Below are 18,775 nucleotides of genomic sequence, written 5' to 3' on the forward strand. Positions count from 1 at the left end.
TGTTTCTGGTGATATGAAATGCTCATATTTAGTTTTGGGCTGGAGACTCTCCGTCAGGCTTCTTAATACAGCAGTGTGAATGAAGACATATTAATGACATAAAACCCAGACATTTATGTGTTCCCACCAGCCAGTTTGTTAATAATCTTTAGATACATTCCATATTCCAAATATAAGGTGTAGGTATATTATAGCTAGTGCATATGAAGGCTAAGCATGAAATAGGCAACTACAAAATACATTTGTGAATAAATTGTGAATAAATGATGAAAAAAGTTCCTCAGAACTCTTGTTAATTCAAAGTTTAAAGAAGTTCCTACTCATTGATATTGTTGGAAGAGGGTTGTTATACAGTGTAACAGTTCATATTTCTTTCCTTTTCTCAGTAAGCATTATCTTAGAGTGATTGGTCTTAAATGTGTTTTGTAAAGTAAGGAGACAGCAAGTATTTTACTGTGCTAGCTTAACTAAGTATCTACCTTATCTGTAAAAATATAATGTTTAAAAAAAAATTAATTAAAATTAAATTATTTTGCTATAGGAGTGAAAAGCGCAGTGAAAGATCAGCCATTGGTTTTCTATAATAAAATTAAGTCATCAGGTTATACAGCAGCACCACAGTGAGTAGATACATTACTATTTTTTCTGTTTTATTGGTGTGTGATATTTTGGCACGTAATAGAGCCATGTAGTTTCACGACTGTGAAATTAACCACATGTGAAAAACAGATAGGATGTTATCAAACAAAATAATTTTAAAAATATGTTGTAAACCAAAATTTTCAAAGTTTCTGGTCAGTGTTCAACTTCCTTTCAAAATCGGTATTACGCATCCTGTCTCTTTGATATGATTAAACTCTTCTTGTTTCTTCAGCTTGCAGAAAGAAATGTCTGAGAACTTTATATGAATAGATTTTGACCTTCAGAATGCATTATCCAGCAAATAACTCACATAAAGCAAAATCTAGGTGCAAACTCGAGCATTAGATCTTTAGAAAGTTATCTTGTCATCAATGTGTACATTGTCTTACCTACTGATGTTACTAGCAGACATAAGTAATAAGAAAGAAGTAGGATTGGGTTTTGTTTGAAATAAGCTATTTCTCTCATGCAACATTTAATATTTCATATAGGAGAGTCTGTGTTCTTTCTTGTAGAATGACCATGTTCCCTCCAAATAATCTGAAGAAAAGTGAGGTATCAAAGTGGAAGACCAGTTGTAAACAGTAGGTAACCTAGCAACTCTGTTAGAGGAGAAAGAAATTAAATGAGGATAAATACAGTTCTATTGGAAATATGGTTTGTAGCTGCTTCTCTCTTTGTAACTTTTTAGTTATGAGTATCACTGGAACTAAAAGGCTTTGTAGATTTGCTATAAAATGACTGCAGCAAGTGATTCAGATTATCAGACTATCAATTAAATTTTAGTAAGTCTTACATACGAAAGAAAATATACACATCTGTTTTCTTAGATTTTTGTTGCTAGAAAGAAGAACAGGTGCTAAATATGGTTGGAGGCATAGTTGCAACATGTTCTTAAGATGCAATTCTAGTCAGAAAAGTAACTGGACGTGGCACAGAGTTAGTGATTTCAGATAATGTGCTTCATTCACCCCTAAAATCACGTTATCTTAAGCTAAAACATTACTCTAATGGATTTAAACAGAGGATACATAATGGTACAATCTGACCAGTGGATTCATCATCACTGTGAACACAAAGAACGAACATGGTTTTAGAGCTGGCACTTTCATGTTAATTGGTGTGGTATCTTAAATGGGGATATTACACACTTTTTTTCTCTTTAGTATTATATAGACTCTTTGTTCTATGTAGTACAAATGTACAAACATAAGAGTAAAGAATGATTAATGCTATAATTTTTCTCTCTTAACAAAAATGTTTCTTAAACACTTAATAGCTCAAGACTGTTTTTGTAATCCTTGCACACATAGGCAAGCCTTTAGATGAGCACTTCAGATAATTTCAAGATTGGTTTGCACTATTTTATGATAGGTTAAGGTACTTAGCACTTCAAGTTTTGTGTGGGTTTTTTTAGTATCTTGTTAAATAGGTGATCAATGTAATTCTTATTTTTACATATGGAGATATTTTTCATATTATTTATTATCACAACAAGGTAGAGTTTGCGTTCTTTAAATACTTTTATTAGATAGGTATGCAACTTAAGAAGTTTGATTTTATGTACAAGTCCATGTTAATTTTCAATCTCATGAATTCATAACAGTTGGTGATAGGAGTAATTAACATATGACAATTTGAAATTTTTTCTGGGTCTTATCTTGGATTTAACATAGGTTTTTCAGAAAATATTTATATAACGATGTTTAGAATAGCTCCCAAAGCACATTTATGTCATGACTGAAATGAAAATCTAGTGGGTTTAGATGTCTTAATATTTTTCCTCTCTTTCTCTTTTTTCCTTCTTTGAAGTAAAAATAAAGAATATCCGTTGGAAAGTCCTCCTCCAATCCAATAGGAGAAGATTGTATCTGTTACTTGTAAACCAACCCCAATATGTTGCATTCCATATTCTGGTATGTACAGGCTTTATAAAATGTACAGTTGTGCCAGTGTGCAGAAAGAAAAACAAAATTTGTGTGACATGGTTTATTAAGGCCACATGTACTGTTAGATCATAATTTTTTAACTTTCAAAGCCATGCAAGCTTCTAACATGTATGCAAAAGGATTCAAATTGTTCTCTGATTTTACATCTTGTTTCCTTTTGTACTTATTCTATGACTTTCCCACTACCACTTGAAAATTAGTAGTCTAACAAGTTCTTTCACTAAGGAATTTTATTTTCTGAGACATTTACTTAGTGTCATTAGGGCATATGAAAAGCTGAAGTTCTGTTTCAAAAGAATCAGAATACTATTTCTTATGTAAACATTATTCATTTTTTATATATTAAAATATAAAGAAAGAATTCTTGCATGTAATCCAAAGAAGGGTGTTTTTCTTAACTGCTTTGGAGAAGTGAGTCTTGTAAGAGGTTTAGTGATTTCCAATCTATATAAATATTATACAGAAACGGATTCTTAGATTAGCAATCCAGTGTATTACCAAGTATATAATTATATCAATGTACACTCTGCAAGCCACAATATGTTCAAAGTATTTAAAAATGTATATCTTTATAAATACTTTGGGGACAAGAGCAACTTTCATCTTCAAAAAATGAAAGTAAATGGAAGCAATCAGTAACTTTTCTAAAACATATTCCAGCCATAAGTGTTCCCTAGAGAATGAGAAGAAATTATTTCTATAGCTCCTGAAAGAAATCAGTTGCAGAGAGCTTATTTCTAGGAATGTTATGTTAGCTTAAAAGTGAAAGTTCTTTTTTAGCATATTAGGTCCTTGTTGCTTTCAAATATAAATCATTAGACACTCTTCTTTATACGGGGTGGAGAAATGCTGGCTTGCGGCCTGGCTGACAAGACTGTACTGATATTCACTTCCAATCTCACTGACACGTATAATGTTTTTTCAGGTAAATTTATGAATTACATTATTAAAGAAATAGTGTATAATTGAGTTTAACCTAAAATGGCATAGTAATGAAAAGATTCCACGTACATCACCTTGAGAAGAATGGGGAAGAGGGGATACTGCTGATTCAAGATGTCGAAGTTGTAGAAGATGTAGAAGAACTCCGATTAGTTAGTTTTGTTCTAGAATTAAACTGCCTACCAGGTTTTCCCATTTCTCAATTTTCTGGGAGGTAAGTAGTAATTTATCATGATATATATTGCTATCTGCATTGTGTATGTTTATTACAAAATTAAATAGAAATAATAAAGCCAGTGTGTTGTAATAATAATGCATGCATATATTGCAGTAATATATTGTAATAGATTATTAGCCAAAAAATTGACTGTGATGACTTGGCAAAAAATGTGTTTGGTTTGCAGCCCCAGACTTCTAAAGAACAACTCTTTGAAAAAAAAAAGGGACTGTTCCTATGGAGAAATCCGTATCTGTGAAAGTGTATGCATATGCAAAACACATGTGCATTACTTAACATTATAATCAGCTTTAAAAAAAATGAATTCTAAATTTCTACAGAACTATCTGTTAAAGTTTTAATAACAGTAAATATTGTGACTTAAAATGTATATAGCAGGACTGATTTACTGTGGAAGTTTGTAATGCAAGATGACTGTTTACTAGCAGGCCTTAACAAGTATAAAAGTAGACTATTTTAAGTTATTTTAGAACAATGTTTCTAAGTTAAAAATCTGATAACTGATTTCTGAAAACTGGGGTTTTTTTTGAGTAATTTTTGTTGTATTTTGTGGAAGAAGCTGTGACACTGTGGCCACTAATGGAGGTAACATTACTGATATTTCCTCTTTGTGTGAGGAAATTGATGAAAATATGCCTTTTGGACAGGGTAGGTCTTTTTTTTTCCACAAGAGAAACTTCATAAACTCTAAAAAATGTTTTTCTCATGTTATCACTGACTAATTTGAGCAAATTCATAGTGCAAGTCACATAAACTGCAGGCAGGAATAGTGTTTTGAGGTTTTATTGACATAATTTTGTTATGTAGATAGTAACAGAACAAAAGCAGTAATTTTGTCCAAAGGGACCTCATATATCTGGAATATATTTAACATTGGTTTAGAAGATCAGGATTTCTAAAAAATGCAATTTTAACTGGAAGAGATCAAAATTCTGTATTTCCTTCCCTTACTTGTTACAAGCATCTATAAAAATGGTACAGTACTGCTACCGTATTTAGTACTCAGCAGCTTAACAAAGTTGTGCCCAAAGAATTCAGTGTTTCTTCAGGTTATTAACGCATCTTTCTTAAGTAATCTGAAGCAGCTAAGATGTAAATGATTTTCACGAACTTTAAAATCTTTTTTTTTGTCATAGCAGAGCTACTCTGAACATGAAGTAGAACATCTTTTGCATTGCAGATCCAGCTTCTCTTTATGTGAACCACTATTAAGAAGTTAAGCTGGTTTTGCTTGAATGTATATAGAGACTATGGGCTGCAGAAAGTGACATTTCAATACCGTGAAATACTCTTTTTTTGATTTTTTTTTTCACTGGAGTTTGTTTTTATGCAGGCTTCATTGATTTTGGACTGGCAATAGCTGGGTTTTATCTTTGTTTCATCTCAGGGGAACATACTAATTTCATTGACTTTGTTCCATCTATACCTCCATATACTTGCTACATAGTAAATAACATCTAAGGAATGTCTCAATACTGGCAATAAGAGAAAACATAGACTTTAATAAGACAGAATAGTAATCTAAGTAGACATATTTGAAAGCAGAGAAAAAAAAGGTTTGAATTTAGAGGTTTCTAAATTTGAAAGAAAACCTTAGTTCATATTACTCTGTAAATCATGAAGGAAACAGTACGTAGGTTTTGACACATTATTAACGAAAGGCTTTGTCTTTCTATGAAGTACAATTAAATATTATGATTTTATAAGGTATGTCAACAATCAGAGCTCCCTAAAATACTGCAGTACTCTGCAAATGCAGTCTAATTTATTGTGATGAGAAGAGTAAAGTGACCTGCACCAAACTTCATGCTACTACAGAGAAGCTTTTTCTGGTGCCAGTAGTTAAGGTGTCAAGTACTAGTTCTTTCTCTTGCTTTAAAAAAATTTTGATTAATTACTAACTTGTTCTTCTAACAATTGGCTTTGTTCTATTAGTTTTCTTAGGTTTTGTGCTACTATCTAATTTATTTCATTGATAATGAATGATTCATTCTTTATTCTATGTCTTTTTAATGATGCACAGTCTGAAAAGAAGTGTAAACCACATTCTACTTCAGGGTCTGTAAGTAGCAGAAGAATGCAACCTGTGCATGTAGTTCTTTTCAAAAGCCACATAAATGTGAAGCTGTCAGGTACTGTACTGTAGGGGAGTAGGAACCGCAAATCATCAGTTACGTGCTTATTTCATTCATGTAGTAGTTCTGTACAGTTCAGATTATCGTGAAATCACTTATTTATTTTCTACTTTAGATGCCATTGGTTTTGAAGTGTCATAATAGATGTATTTTCATTAAAAACTGTTGCTCTTATTCAGAGGTGCAATCAATGGTAATGTAAAACTTTCTTTTTTGCAAGAAATGGCAATGATATCTGTTCTGTTAGAAATTGCATTTTCAAGGCAGCACTAACATCTGAATATAGCTGATTATCAAAAATCATATTTTTATAATGCACCATCAGAGTGGAGTGGTATAACAGCAATTTTGCTATAATTCTAATTCATTCAGTTTTGCTCCCTGAAGTGCTCACAGTTTTAAGTAGTTCTGCATTCCTCTTCAGTGTTGGCTCTTCAGGTGTCTGTGTCCTGTAGTGAAGTGCAGGTAATATTAGCCAGCTTTAAAAGAGTTACAGCCAGCATGGCCTTTTTGAAGAAGTCTTTTTCAAAACCAGCTGCTGTCCTTCTTAATGTGCTTCAGGACTGGGGAACCCTGAGTAATGCCTGTTTTGAAGCTTACTGGCCTCTCGCAAATCATCTGGCATCTCCTTCACTGGGCTTTGGGATTGGGGGACCTGGAGTGCAGACATTATTAAGCTTTTTGCATGGGTCTTCCAATTTTCCAAACCTCAGATTTTCCTAAAGTTTCTCATGTTCCTTACCACTTTGGAAAACTGTTTTGTATATTCTGGTAAGTTGTTTTTGGTTTTTTTGGTTTTTTGTTTGTTTTTCTTTAATGCAGATAATTCAAGGCTTCTGAATGGTTTTACAAAATAAATAAAAAAAAATTACAAATAAATCCTTGTATTGAGAATAAAATAAGTATAGTACTTACATATGTACTTATCCAGTACCTGTGCAGTTTTCTGGTGAAAATCCTACAGGTTTTTGGTAACTGGGAATTAAAATATCTTGTTTATAAGCCTTTTTAAAGATATATGTTTTCACAGAAGATCTTAATTGCTTAGATAAATTCATTAGCCTTCCTGTAATTTAAAGCAAACTTTTTTTTAATATAAAACTTCAGTTGACTAAAGAGAAAATGTGCACAAGAGGGCAGCATAAGAACTTTGAATATTTTAAGGCTAGGTGAAGTTCATCAGACTTCATCTGGAAAAATTAGAATAATATGGGCCAAAGTTTGTTAATTTTGTGTGCCATATTTTCTTCTTTTTTGACCTTTTTGATCAGCTTCAATATAATTTGAGATCACATCAATAATTTTAGCTTCTGGATGGTGTTTCTGGCTTTTGAAGGTCGTTCTTTGTAAGTTTTTAATCTTGTTTTTAACTGTTTGACACCAAACTGGAAAGTCTGTTTCTTGTAGAAGCTTTTTGCTATTAACTGGAGATTATAATACTTTAAACTATGATTTTTAAACAAGCAGTTACATTTTTTTAATCTAATGAGACAGTCCTGCAGAAGCTTTTGTAGTGGCATGTTCATTGTGTTTTTACAAAACCAGCTAGCTCAGTAATAAAAGCCTAATGAATAAAATAAAGTACTGCAATTTTTGCAAGGTCTTAAGTGGTTTCCTGATCATGTTTAATATAAAATTTCATTATATTATAATACTCATATTATCTTTTCGAGTAATACTGTATTTTTTCTTCAAGTGAATTTCAAGGATGTTTCTTGAAAATGCTCTTCCAATAACTTTCAAAAATTAAAGTCAGAATTATCATTATCTGTAGATAAATTAGATTGGTGATTCTTTTGTAACTGCTTATATTTTGTGTTTTAAAACACTGAACTTCTACAAAGTCAAAGTCAGGTGTTCTGTTGCTGAGACTTCTACAATAAGTATTTATTTGCCATAGCTGTGGTGAGTTCCTTTACTGCTTTATGTGATAAAATCCTTCTGGATCTCAGTAGCCTCACCTTCCTTCCTTCCTTTTAAAGCATCATCCCATCAATTACATTGTCTTCTGGAATATATGGCACTTTGCAGCTCTGTAAAATCAGTTTCTAAGCACTTGAAGTTAAGCATTCAAAATGAAGTTCATAGGAAGCCTGATTCAGATTTTGAAGGCCTTCAATGCTCGAGTAACCATCCTGGGATTCAGTTTTTTTCTTTGGGCTGAACCTTTCCACACCAGTACATTTCTTGCAGGCTCATGACAAAAAACACCTAGTCTTTACAAGCTTCAGTGTGGTAACTTCAATTTTGCTGGACTTCCAACCCCTGTTATTAGGGGTGGGCAGAGATGAAGTAATCTAGGATGAAACACTCAGGATAGCTTATTAGTCAGAGCAAAATAACACATGATCATCATCAACACTGTGGGCTAGATGCCAGGTTTTGGGCCTTTCCATGAGCCAAATACTGGCTAACAAACAGATGCAGAGCGCTGTGATCTTGCATGATGACCACCCTATTTTGCCATATGGGTATAGTAACAAGTCCTAGGGCTCTGGACCTTAACCATCCCAGTTGCACTTTGAAGTATTTGGTAGCCGTATTGTCAGTGATGGTTGTTTTCTTCACTCTGTTACCAACAAGACGATGAAGTCAGATGAAATTATTCCTTGAATATCCCTCATTGGGTAGTCTTTTTCAGACTGACGTTTGGACCTCTGTGCATCAGAAGACAGCTTTTCCAGACCTTAGAAGCTTGATGAGAAGCATTAGGAGTTGATGGTCAAACTTCTATTTGCTGTGGAGTTTTTTGCCACAGTTTGGAATAATTTTAATCCAATTCAGCGCTTCAGAGACAGCCGGTATTTAATGAAGAAGATCAGAAATACAGCTGTTACTCACTATTAATGACAACAACCTTATAACCACTTCTCTGGTTCTAATTCACTTTGGTGTGGAGATAGAATTTGTTAATATTACTGTGGCAGTAAAGATCTGTGAATGTGTTTTTGTTACCTTGAAGGAAGTTTGTTTGATTGTGTTATATATTTGTTTAGAACTATTTTATAGTTCTAGTTGAGTCAAATCTGAATTGCAGAAAGCTGAAGAAAATTTAGATACTAGTTTTTATTCTTTTAGAATGTGAATGTCTGTAAAAGATAAATGTGTCTTTTGTATTTGTTATAACATTTTTATACAAACTTCCTTATACCAATGGAAGCAATGTCATCCAAATACATATGATATTTCAGGTAGAATAACTTGATATTTCTCTGACCTTATTTAATTTTGTGAATCTTGATTATTAATGAGAGACATTTTTCCATTGTTTTTGGTGGAAGAAAAAAAAAAACAAGTGGTTTACTGTTACCAGTTTCAATCCAACCACTTGAAGCCTGTATTTAAAATGTATTTTAATATTGTGTATAATTATATTAAAACAGTACGATTAACTCTGGAGAAATGTATAAATGCAAGAAATGAGCTTTATGATATTTCCGTTATTATTTTTACTAGGTCATGGTGGTGCAGTTAACTGTTGGCTGGAGTCATGACAGGAAGTGGTTAGTTTCTGCATCAGAAGACAGAACTTTAAGGGTCTGGTCAGTCTGCAATAATGAACCTGCCCTAATTCTGGTAATTAGAAACTCCTGTCAGTTTGGTTCACAGAGGACACTATTTTGCACCTTTATCTACTTCCATTTTAACAGCTCTGTAGAAGGAACATACAGTCTGATTTTCAAAGCTACTGAGTAGTGGTGATTCAAACTGATACTATGATGTGGGTGGTCTCCATTGACTTCAAATTAGGCTTTTACCATGACAATATAGGAAAAGGAAAAAAAAACCAGTCTTGGGAGACAAAACTAGTGGGCATGTCTGGAAGTTTTGGTTTTATTGTCTGCTCTGTATATTATGTTTTCATTGGCTCAGCTCTGCTTGACTTTATAGTCTACTCCCCAATTCAAATGGAAGTTTGGACCATGAAGCTAGATGGTATTAGATTCAGTTGACTACAGATACTATTAACTTTACTGCCAACTAATTTAAGTAGAATGAAAACTTTATTTTGAGATTAATAGACATCAAAAATAGGAAGGGCCGCTACATAGTAGGTTAACCTCCTGGCATACGGGCAGGATAGCACGGAGACTACGCCTTAACACCAGAAATCTCAGACAAAAAGTATTCAATATCTTAGAATCCATTCTTAGTAATTTTCTTTGCATTTCAGGGCAAAGAGAAGTTCCGTAAGACTGTACGCTTTGCACAGTTTTATTTTATAGATGCATTCATATTGCTGTGTTGTGGAGCTGAATTTCATCTGTTCAGTTTCCATCTAGACACAACCAAGGATGACCTCAAGTGGTGAGTAAAATTTCTCATTAACAGACCAGTAAAAAGTACTTGTGCTGTTTCATCTGGGATTTTTTGGGTGGTGAGGTGGGGTGGGGTGGAGGGCAAGAATATTGCAGAAGAAAAAAATTGAACAAATAGTAAAAGCTAATTGTAAAAATATCTTTGTTCTGGCATAACAGAAAAAAATAGAAATGTCAGATTTTTTTTTATAGAGCATACCTTATCTGGTGCAAATACAGTTTTACTATTACTGTTACCATTTGGGACCTTCTGAGCTTTACCTTCTGCCTGTTTACATCTTAGTGGGCATTAATGTCTTATGTTACGCTTGAGAAGCTATTGCAAATCTTTCTCTTGTGGGAATATTTCTATATACTTTTTCTTTCAGAGACTCCAATGTACTGCAACTGTTTTCTTCCTTCTCTGTCAAATGGAAGTAAATCACTTCTATAATTTTCACTGACTTTCCAACTGTTAATATTGTGTCTAATTACTTTTCTTATTATCCTATTTTGTCTTTGTCCCTGCATTTCTTCCTTGTTAGGCATCCTTCTTTGTGACTTGGAATAAATTCTTTTATTAAATGCCTGATATACCTTTTCTGTTCTTTTAGTTCATAATTGGAGCTAAAACTGTCCTTGTATCCTTTTACTAAGGATTTCTGCTCTTCATTTGCTTTTGCTGTTTTTCAGTAGTATTTGTGTATTTAAGACTTTATTACATTGCATATATATCATATATATGCATGTATATATGTATATGTTTAGACATAACAGTGTTTAAAAAAACCTTGAAGCGATATTTTTCTTTGATATTATGACTTTGTATTTTGAGTGGAAGAACAAACAGAATTAAGGTTACAACACTGAAGTCTATTAGTTGATTTTGCAAATGGTGTATCCTGTCTGTTCATGATATTAAATAGTATTGGGCTGCATCCTTAGGTGGGAAAAACTGTCCTATTTCCTTGGTAGTTTTGCCACTGCACAGAAAAACATACTGAGGATAGGCTTAAATATGTTTTTGAATAGGAGTGCTTTCCTGTATTGAGGCATGAACCTGGTATGTGGAACTTCACTGAAACTTTAAACAGTTATACAGGAAACAAAAGGAGAAAAAAATGCCAAATTATATCACTCCTTTAAAATACACTTTTTAAAGAACAGAAATTCCTTCTTTGGAAAAGTAGCTAATGGATTGTGATCTAAGTTCTGTTTATAACTTCTTCAAAATGGTTAATTAATCGGGGTTTTCAGTCACATGCTTGGTTTTACAGTTAATCCACTGTCACTTGTAATTCTTTACCTGCCATTCTGGTCAAAATCCTTAATGGAGGGTGTTGCTGTGGCTCTTATTCATATTATTTTAGTCATATACTCTATTTGGAATGGGAATATAGCAAATAGACTGGAAAAACTAAATACAAAGGAATACAGAATTTCCTGCTTTGGTTTTATAGTATATACATTACATAGGAGGGTAAAACTAATAGAATAAAATTAAAAGAAAATCCTGAAATATGGACATAATTTCTTTTGAAAGGATTTCCCCACCCCCCTTCCTCCCCTTGACTTTCTTTTCTCATTACTGCTTCTAAGGAGATCTCATGTTCTGAAGTGCTTACCCTGTAGCAAAGTATAATAGTACAGGAGAACCTGGAAGGCAGAAAAAGCGATTCCTGTTCCAGCTTTGCTTGAAACCTATTCATAGCGTAAACAAGTAATATTTGAAACTGAGGCAGGCAACTGTTTCTCTCATACCATTCTTAACTCTTAAAATTTATACAGGAATTTGTGGAGGAACTTAGAAAAAGAAGATGGAAAACAATATTCTGATCTTTTAGATCCTTCCCTCTACTGATTACTTTCAGTTTTAAAATATAGTTAAAAATGTTTTTTCCTTCTATTTGTGGAGGCTTAGGCTTTAATAAGGAACTTTTATTGCAGTATATGATGTGCTGACTCTAGATATCTCCTTTTTTTTTTAACAAATACCTATGCCTCCTAGAGGAAAGTATCCAGTAACCTGAAGAAAATCCATACTGCAGTTACTGTTGTGGAAGACTGGTCTGAACTGCCTTCAAGCTAGTTAGTTCAGAAACTAAAGGTACTATGGAACTTGGTGTATTTGTAGAACCCACTCAAGCAGTTTTGCAAGGACTTGGGCACTGAACTTCACCTGTGTTCTGTGTTGCTCCAGTTGCTTTGTTAGTAGCATATAATATCCTGGTTTAAAGCTGTTAAAGTATGTATGTAGGGTTGTGCTTATAGCAGAATTTTGTTATTACCATGCTGTCAGTATTTCTTGATGCAGTAACACTAACTCAAAAATATGCAATTAGACTCTCTGGGATATTAGTGTAGTGCTGAAAGGCCAACCACAGAATCATAGACATTACAACGAATCCACAAACCAGTTTGAGGTCTGATTATATATATATCTATAAAAAAAGGTATTAAAGGTTAATTTGCTTTGACATTTTCTTGTGAATTCCCTCCAGTTCATTTCCCAGCATTTCTTTCTTTTATGGAACACTGCATCATTCCTTTTGTTTCTCGCAACTCTTTCATTCTGCCTTCTGAGTCAAATTTGGAAGAATGCTTGAATCAGACTGATTCAAGAAGATGCTAGATCTAACCCCAAAGCATGTTTTATATCCTTAATTAGAAGGGCATGGCAATGCAGTCTGGCTAACCAATAGATTGCTGCTGTATTTCAGAGGTGAAGACAGTACAATGACGAATCATATCACTGTTTCTCTGTGCGGAGTTTTCAAAGAACTCCCCATAAGTATTAATTAACTAAGCATCACAACAATGTAATTAAATGGTTAAATATTGGCTCAGTTTTAAAGGTGAAACTGAGAAATGGAAATAAGAAAAAGAATGTTATATTCCTTATTGGCTTATTTAAATATATCCTTACTTACAGATGCCATAGAGGAGATTCATTGCAATTCTGGGAATAGAATACAGATCTCCTGACTTCTTCTGTGGTTAATCTCAAAATGATTCACAACCTGAACAAATTTCTTTACCTTTTCCAGAATTGCTAACTATTGAATTTCTACTCCCATCAGCAGTTGTGCATGCTGATATGAAGTGTAACTATTAGCTTCTCAGTTTATTTTTTTTTAATTCTTAATTACTTTTAAGTCACATAAGAATTTGAGCAGAACAAAACATCTATGGGTTGTTACCTCATTTTTATAGTTTTATGTGTTGTTCTAAAGATCAGCATGAGCAATTTGAAAAGAGTTTAAAAAGGAGAAAATTATTTTCCAGTAATAGAAACAATGCCTTTTAAAGCCATTATATTTAGCAACTGGTTGCGGTAATCATATACACAGTAAGGAAAGTAATGATAAAATATCTACTCTGATGAAATGGGAAACTATACCAGCACATATTATAGATGGATAAAGCAAAGGCCATGGTAAATGAGTTTAAAATTTAGCACGCTAATGATACATAGGAGAGTGTTCATTTCAGGTACTTCTGGAAAGTTAATGTTTAACAGGATAATTATTTTCATGCAAACCACTTTAAGCCAGTTTAAACTTCTTAAGTAAATGGGCTGAACAGACCTGATTCAGCAGTATGATAATAAGAATGTTCTAAGCTTGGTTCCTTTGAGCTTTAGCCAATAGACCAAAGAAATTAAACACTGTTTTTTGTCAGAAACAGAATGGAAACTCGATGAGGAGTACATAAGTCATAAGATGAATTCTAGCAACATTCTAACAGCAACCATTTCTAAATGCTTTAAATTTTCCTGTGCTTATCTTTTCTTATGTCTAAGATCATTACATAGGGTCAGTGAATGACACCCACCCTCCTCTGTAGTGTAAGAGACAATATTTTTCAGTTATAATGAATTCTAAGCATTCCAGAAGATGAATTGATTCTTTTCCTTTTCATGTAACTGATTTTCTTATTTTACTGAACTCAGGGCTGTGTCTGGAAATGTATAATGGGACTACTGTTTGAAGACTAATTTTTACAGTGCATATAAATACATTTTTAATAACCTGAAAGCTTATAATCTGTTATACTGATGATGTTTGTGGTCTGTCACTTAGTTTTGACTTTGTCATGTGCAGCCATTTTCCTTACAATTTTAAATGTCAGATCTGCATCAAGCTGGGTTTTTTTGGTTTTGGGAGGGTTTTTTTAGGTGCCTGTTTGTCTTCTGGTTTTAGCATAGTAACATACTTCCACACATGGAAGTTTTTTTGTCTGTCATCAAAATGTTTCTGCTTTATCTGAGTCTCCTGAAAAATGCTTTCAGCAAAGGACTTCAGATCTGCTGGAAAGTAGATAGATCAGTCTCTGCAATCATTGAAGGAAGTGCTTGCATCTTAGAATCTGGTTTTATATTTTTTTTCTGAAGATGTGCCAGTCTCCTGGAAATAACTATATACTGTAAATGTATTGCCCCAAAATTATTACATCCCCAAAGTGTGTGGGATAAGTGATATATCATATCACTTATATCACATATAAAATCACATATATATTACATATAAAAGATTAGTCATTTACACTGTTGTCAGAATTCTAATGATTCAAGGCATTAAAGGAGGACAGAATTGTAGTTTTGAGTATATCAACACAAATATGGTTTTATTTGAATACCTGGTCTGTAGGATTGTCAGCTGAGATTATGTGCTGTGCATAGAATTGGAAAAAATGTAGTAAGAAGATACTGTTCATCCATGTTTTGCCTCCATCACAAGCTTTTCCATGGCTTGTGGAGGTGTTGGTCTAATTTAGACAATTTTTAGGGTGTATTTATGCTACAATAATCTCTCCAGTTGACTTGTGAGATGGAATTTTGCCTATATTCACTTCATACTCGTGGCCTTCATCTATGCAGCATTGTCTAGGGCTTGTAGTGTTTTGTTATAGCTGAAAACAACTTCACAACTGTCTGTGACAGTGTGTTCATATTGGAAACCCTACAACAAAGGAATTAGCTTTGCTGATGGCAGACTGTCAAATTTATCTATGGAAAGTGGCCAGATCTGATATAGAATTCTTGGTCTAGTTGTATATAATTTTATTTTAGGAACTTGCTTCTGATGGGAGAATAAAAATCTGTTTTCTTTCCTTTTGAAGATTTCTTATCTTATTTGTTATCATCTTCTTTTTCACTTACAAGGCAACCCTTGTTATATGCACAGAAATCTGTTGATTTTCTGCATCAAAAGCACAGTTATTTTGCTAAGTGCACCTTCTTACTGATAAGTTGTAGTATCTTTCAACAATCTAAAAAGCTTTTCCTTTGTGTGCTCTTCACACCTTTATCTTGATAAACATTACAACACCTTTTGACCTTTACTGGATTCATTCCTCTGATTAATTCCTCAACAAGACCTTTGTAAGATATATAACAATCTTTTCTATAGCAAACAGGAACTTATTTTAACTTAAAATGTAGATTGTGCACTTTTGTTTACATTTCGACATACATATTTATTGTCAAATTCTGTTCTTATATATTACAGGTGAGTGGCATTTAGGTTTTTGTCTTGTGTCTGTTTGAATTATGTAATACCTTTTTTCCACAATCTGATTACCTACCTTCTGTGTAGCCTGTTAATTCTTAGGTTATGGAGATATTATTAAAGCATAAAAAGGTAACCCAAATTGTTATATTTAATCTCTTAAGAGGCAAGAACTAATGTACAGTGTCCAGCTCAGTGTGTCCACAATGCCTGGCTGAATTTTAGTTGACTTACATTTTGAACTGAATGTGTAATAGGACATGTGGCAAATGCATTGTGTCCAAAAAATATAGGGTCCTAAATATAATAAAATTCCTCTTTTTTTGCTAATGGGTACTCTTGTTGTATTTTTTTTTTCCTTCTGTTACTGTGGTTCAGTTTTGTCCTAACTTCTATTTGATGAATCTCAGTTTACTGTTTGCTTTCTAGGTGAAATTCTATCTGGGAAACACCCTGTGAGGTGTTCATCTATGTAGCAGACTGCACTGTAGAAGAGGGATACTTCAGCTAACTCAAAAAAATCGTTCTTGCATTTGGGAGCAATCTGCTTCAGTAAGCCTTTTTTAGCAGGGCAAATTAGACCAGAGGAAGCTTCATGCTGCCTTCATTAGATTGTCCTATTATCTCAGTCAGCTTATTTAAAGTTAGTTTGGATATCTTTACCCAAAAATGGAGATAAATCAGTTGTTCCGGAAGTCTAGAGCAGCTTATTTTTGTAGTTTATGTGAATAAAATACTTCTGGAAACCACAAAATGTTCTGTGATTAAATTGCAAAACACTGTATTTTATCTTCTGCTTCACCATCGCTGCTGAAGTAGCTCTAATGTCTACCTGGAAAAGCTCAACAGATCATTGTTTGAGAGTGATAAAGAAAGGCAAAAGCAAATTAACCATTTTTCTTTTGAACTGATCCAGCTGATAAACATTGCTTTTGTCAAACGATCTCAGTTTTGCAAACTTCTAGCGTTGTTGGAAAGAAACAGTAATTATTCCTACAAGTGTGTCAGGCATGGACTTTTGTATTGTCATTAGACAGACATGCTAAAATGGAAGTATAATACTTATAGTTACATTGGAATTATTTTACTGCATGAAGTGTCTGCATTTAGAATATAATGTAGAAATTTTGAGTTATTGCAGTGTGTTGACCTTTACTGGCAGCTAAGCCCCCATCCAGTTGCTCACTCACTCTCCCCCAGTGGAATCCCCCAGTGGGATGGGGGTGAGAATTGGAAGGGCAAAGGTTACGAAAACTTGTGGGATGAGTTAAAGACTGTTTAATAAGTGAAGAAAAAAGAAAAAAAAGCCCAAGTGATGCAAAAGTAATTGCTCAGAAGCTCGCAGTAGCAGACCGATGCCCAGCCAGTCTCCGAGCAATGGCTACTTTCAAAAAACTCCTCTCTGCCCTCCCTGCCCCATTGTATTGCTGAGCGTGGCATTATATGTTATGGAATATCTCTTTGGATAATTCAGGTAAGTAGGTAAGTGGTCGTGGCTATGTCCACATCTGACCTCTTGCACTCCCCCAGCCTACTCACTCTGGGGGCACAGTGAGAAACACAGAATATCTTAATGCTGTGTGGACACTGTTCAGCAATAGCTAAAACCCTGGTGTGTTATCAACACTGTTTTGGTCACAAATGTAAAACAGCACCATACAAGCTACTATGAAGAAAATTAACTCCACCCCAACCAGACCCAGTGCAGCTATTAACAACTCTGTTTATATTCCTTAGGTGACTTCTATGGAAATCACACTCTTCTTGCCCAACACAGCCATATCCATATTGACGGAGGAATGTTTTCTGTTGACTTTGGTGGATTTCAGATCAGATCCATGTTGTCTGTGCTGATATATTTCAGTAAACAGAAAGATCTAATCAGACTGAATCACAACACAGTTCTGCATTGTGATATAAATAAGTCTGAAGCCATTTTAGGGGGCTTGGCACGTCTGCAACATCTGCATGGAGCTGGCAGATTTCCCAATGGACCTTGAGGAGTCCCGTATATGTTGGGAAGCCAAATTTCTTTGATAGTGTGTCAGCCCCTTGTTCTATTCCCAGCTAAGTGGAAATTATTCTTTCCTCACTATTTTCTCCTCATTTTCTTTCTTATTGCCCCTATAATCAGCACATGAAATGCTATACTGAAACTAGTGGTATTTCTGGTTTTTGATCATAGGTACTTGACAGAATTTTTTTCTCTTCAACATTTTCAATATACATACAGGATTATTTTAGTCTTTCATGATGATGGAAAATCTGTCTTAGGTATACTAATATCATGTTTCTTTTCATCCAGATGAGTCTTGTTACCAAGTTTTTTACTAGATTTCAGCAATAAGTCAAAAGATCTGTGGCTTTAATTTTTAATAATGACAGAAAGCATTTTGGTTTGCTTTGTGATTCCAAAGGGAGTTTACTGGTGGCCACAAATCATAACTTATTTCATTAACACTAGCATTCATTTGGTATTTTTTACAGATACAAACAGAGAAGTGTTTGCAAATTGGTACAGAAATTTCCCATGGCTTCAACAATGGAGATTACCAGCCTTTCAGCAGTAAATGATTTCTACTTTTGTATCCTTTATATTTCTTATTTTCTTTATAGTTCTTTGGACTTCATAACATGGAAATAACATCAGTTAAAGTAGTTAGCATTTCATCCTTTACTACTCTTTTTCTATTAGAGTAAAAATGCTGTATTTTTTGTGATATTGAACTTCAGCCTTGGACATAAATTTTTTAGGACTGTAAGATTTTTGGTGCTGCTCAGAGCTCATTAAATACAACAGAGTCTTGATATCTAGTTATCTGTCTTTTTGTCTATCTATATGCTTTTGTTCCTTTAGATCAGTTTAACACAGACAACTGTACAGATATTGCACTTAGAGCTGGCAGCAACCGAGCATTGGAAGTTTTTGACCTCAATGCAGGCTGCAGCACAGCAGTGATACCAGAAATTCATACTAGATCAGTCCATCAGATCTGCCAAAATAAGGTATATACTTTATTGAATTTTGTTTGTAGCACCACTACAACTCCATCAACAAAGA

At 33.8% G+C, this 18,775-nt stretch overlaps 1 protein-coding gene across 1 annotated transcript in view; it reads left to right on the forward strand.

Moving 5' to 3' along the window:
• Positions 1–18,775, forward strand: part of WDR27 (WD repeat domain 27) — a 58,070-nt gene that overhangs the window by 9,676 nt on the left and 29,619 nt on the right. The window contains 9 exon segments of the mRNA XM_075707692.1: positions 542–620; positions 1,158–1,226; positions 2,455–2,561; positions 3,430–3,516; positions 9,363–9,381; positions 9,383–9,482; positions 10,081–10,214; positions 18,202–18,299; positions 18,599–18,720. Of these exon segments, the coding sequence (XP_075563807.1) occupies positions 542–620; positions 1,158–1,226; positions 2,455–2,561; positions 3,430–3,516; positions 9,363–9,381; positions 9,383–9,482; positions 10,081–10,214; positions 18,202–18,299; positions 18,599–18,720 (815 nt within the window).

Source organism: Pelecanus crispus, chromosome 3 (assembly GCF_030463565.1).
Source record: "Pelecanus crispus isolate bPelCri1 chromosome 3, bPelCri1.pri, whole genome shotgun sequence".
NCBI classification, from domain to species: Eukaryota; Metazoa; Chordata; class Aves; order Pelecaniformes; family Pelecanidae; genus Pelecanus; species Pelecanus crispus.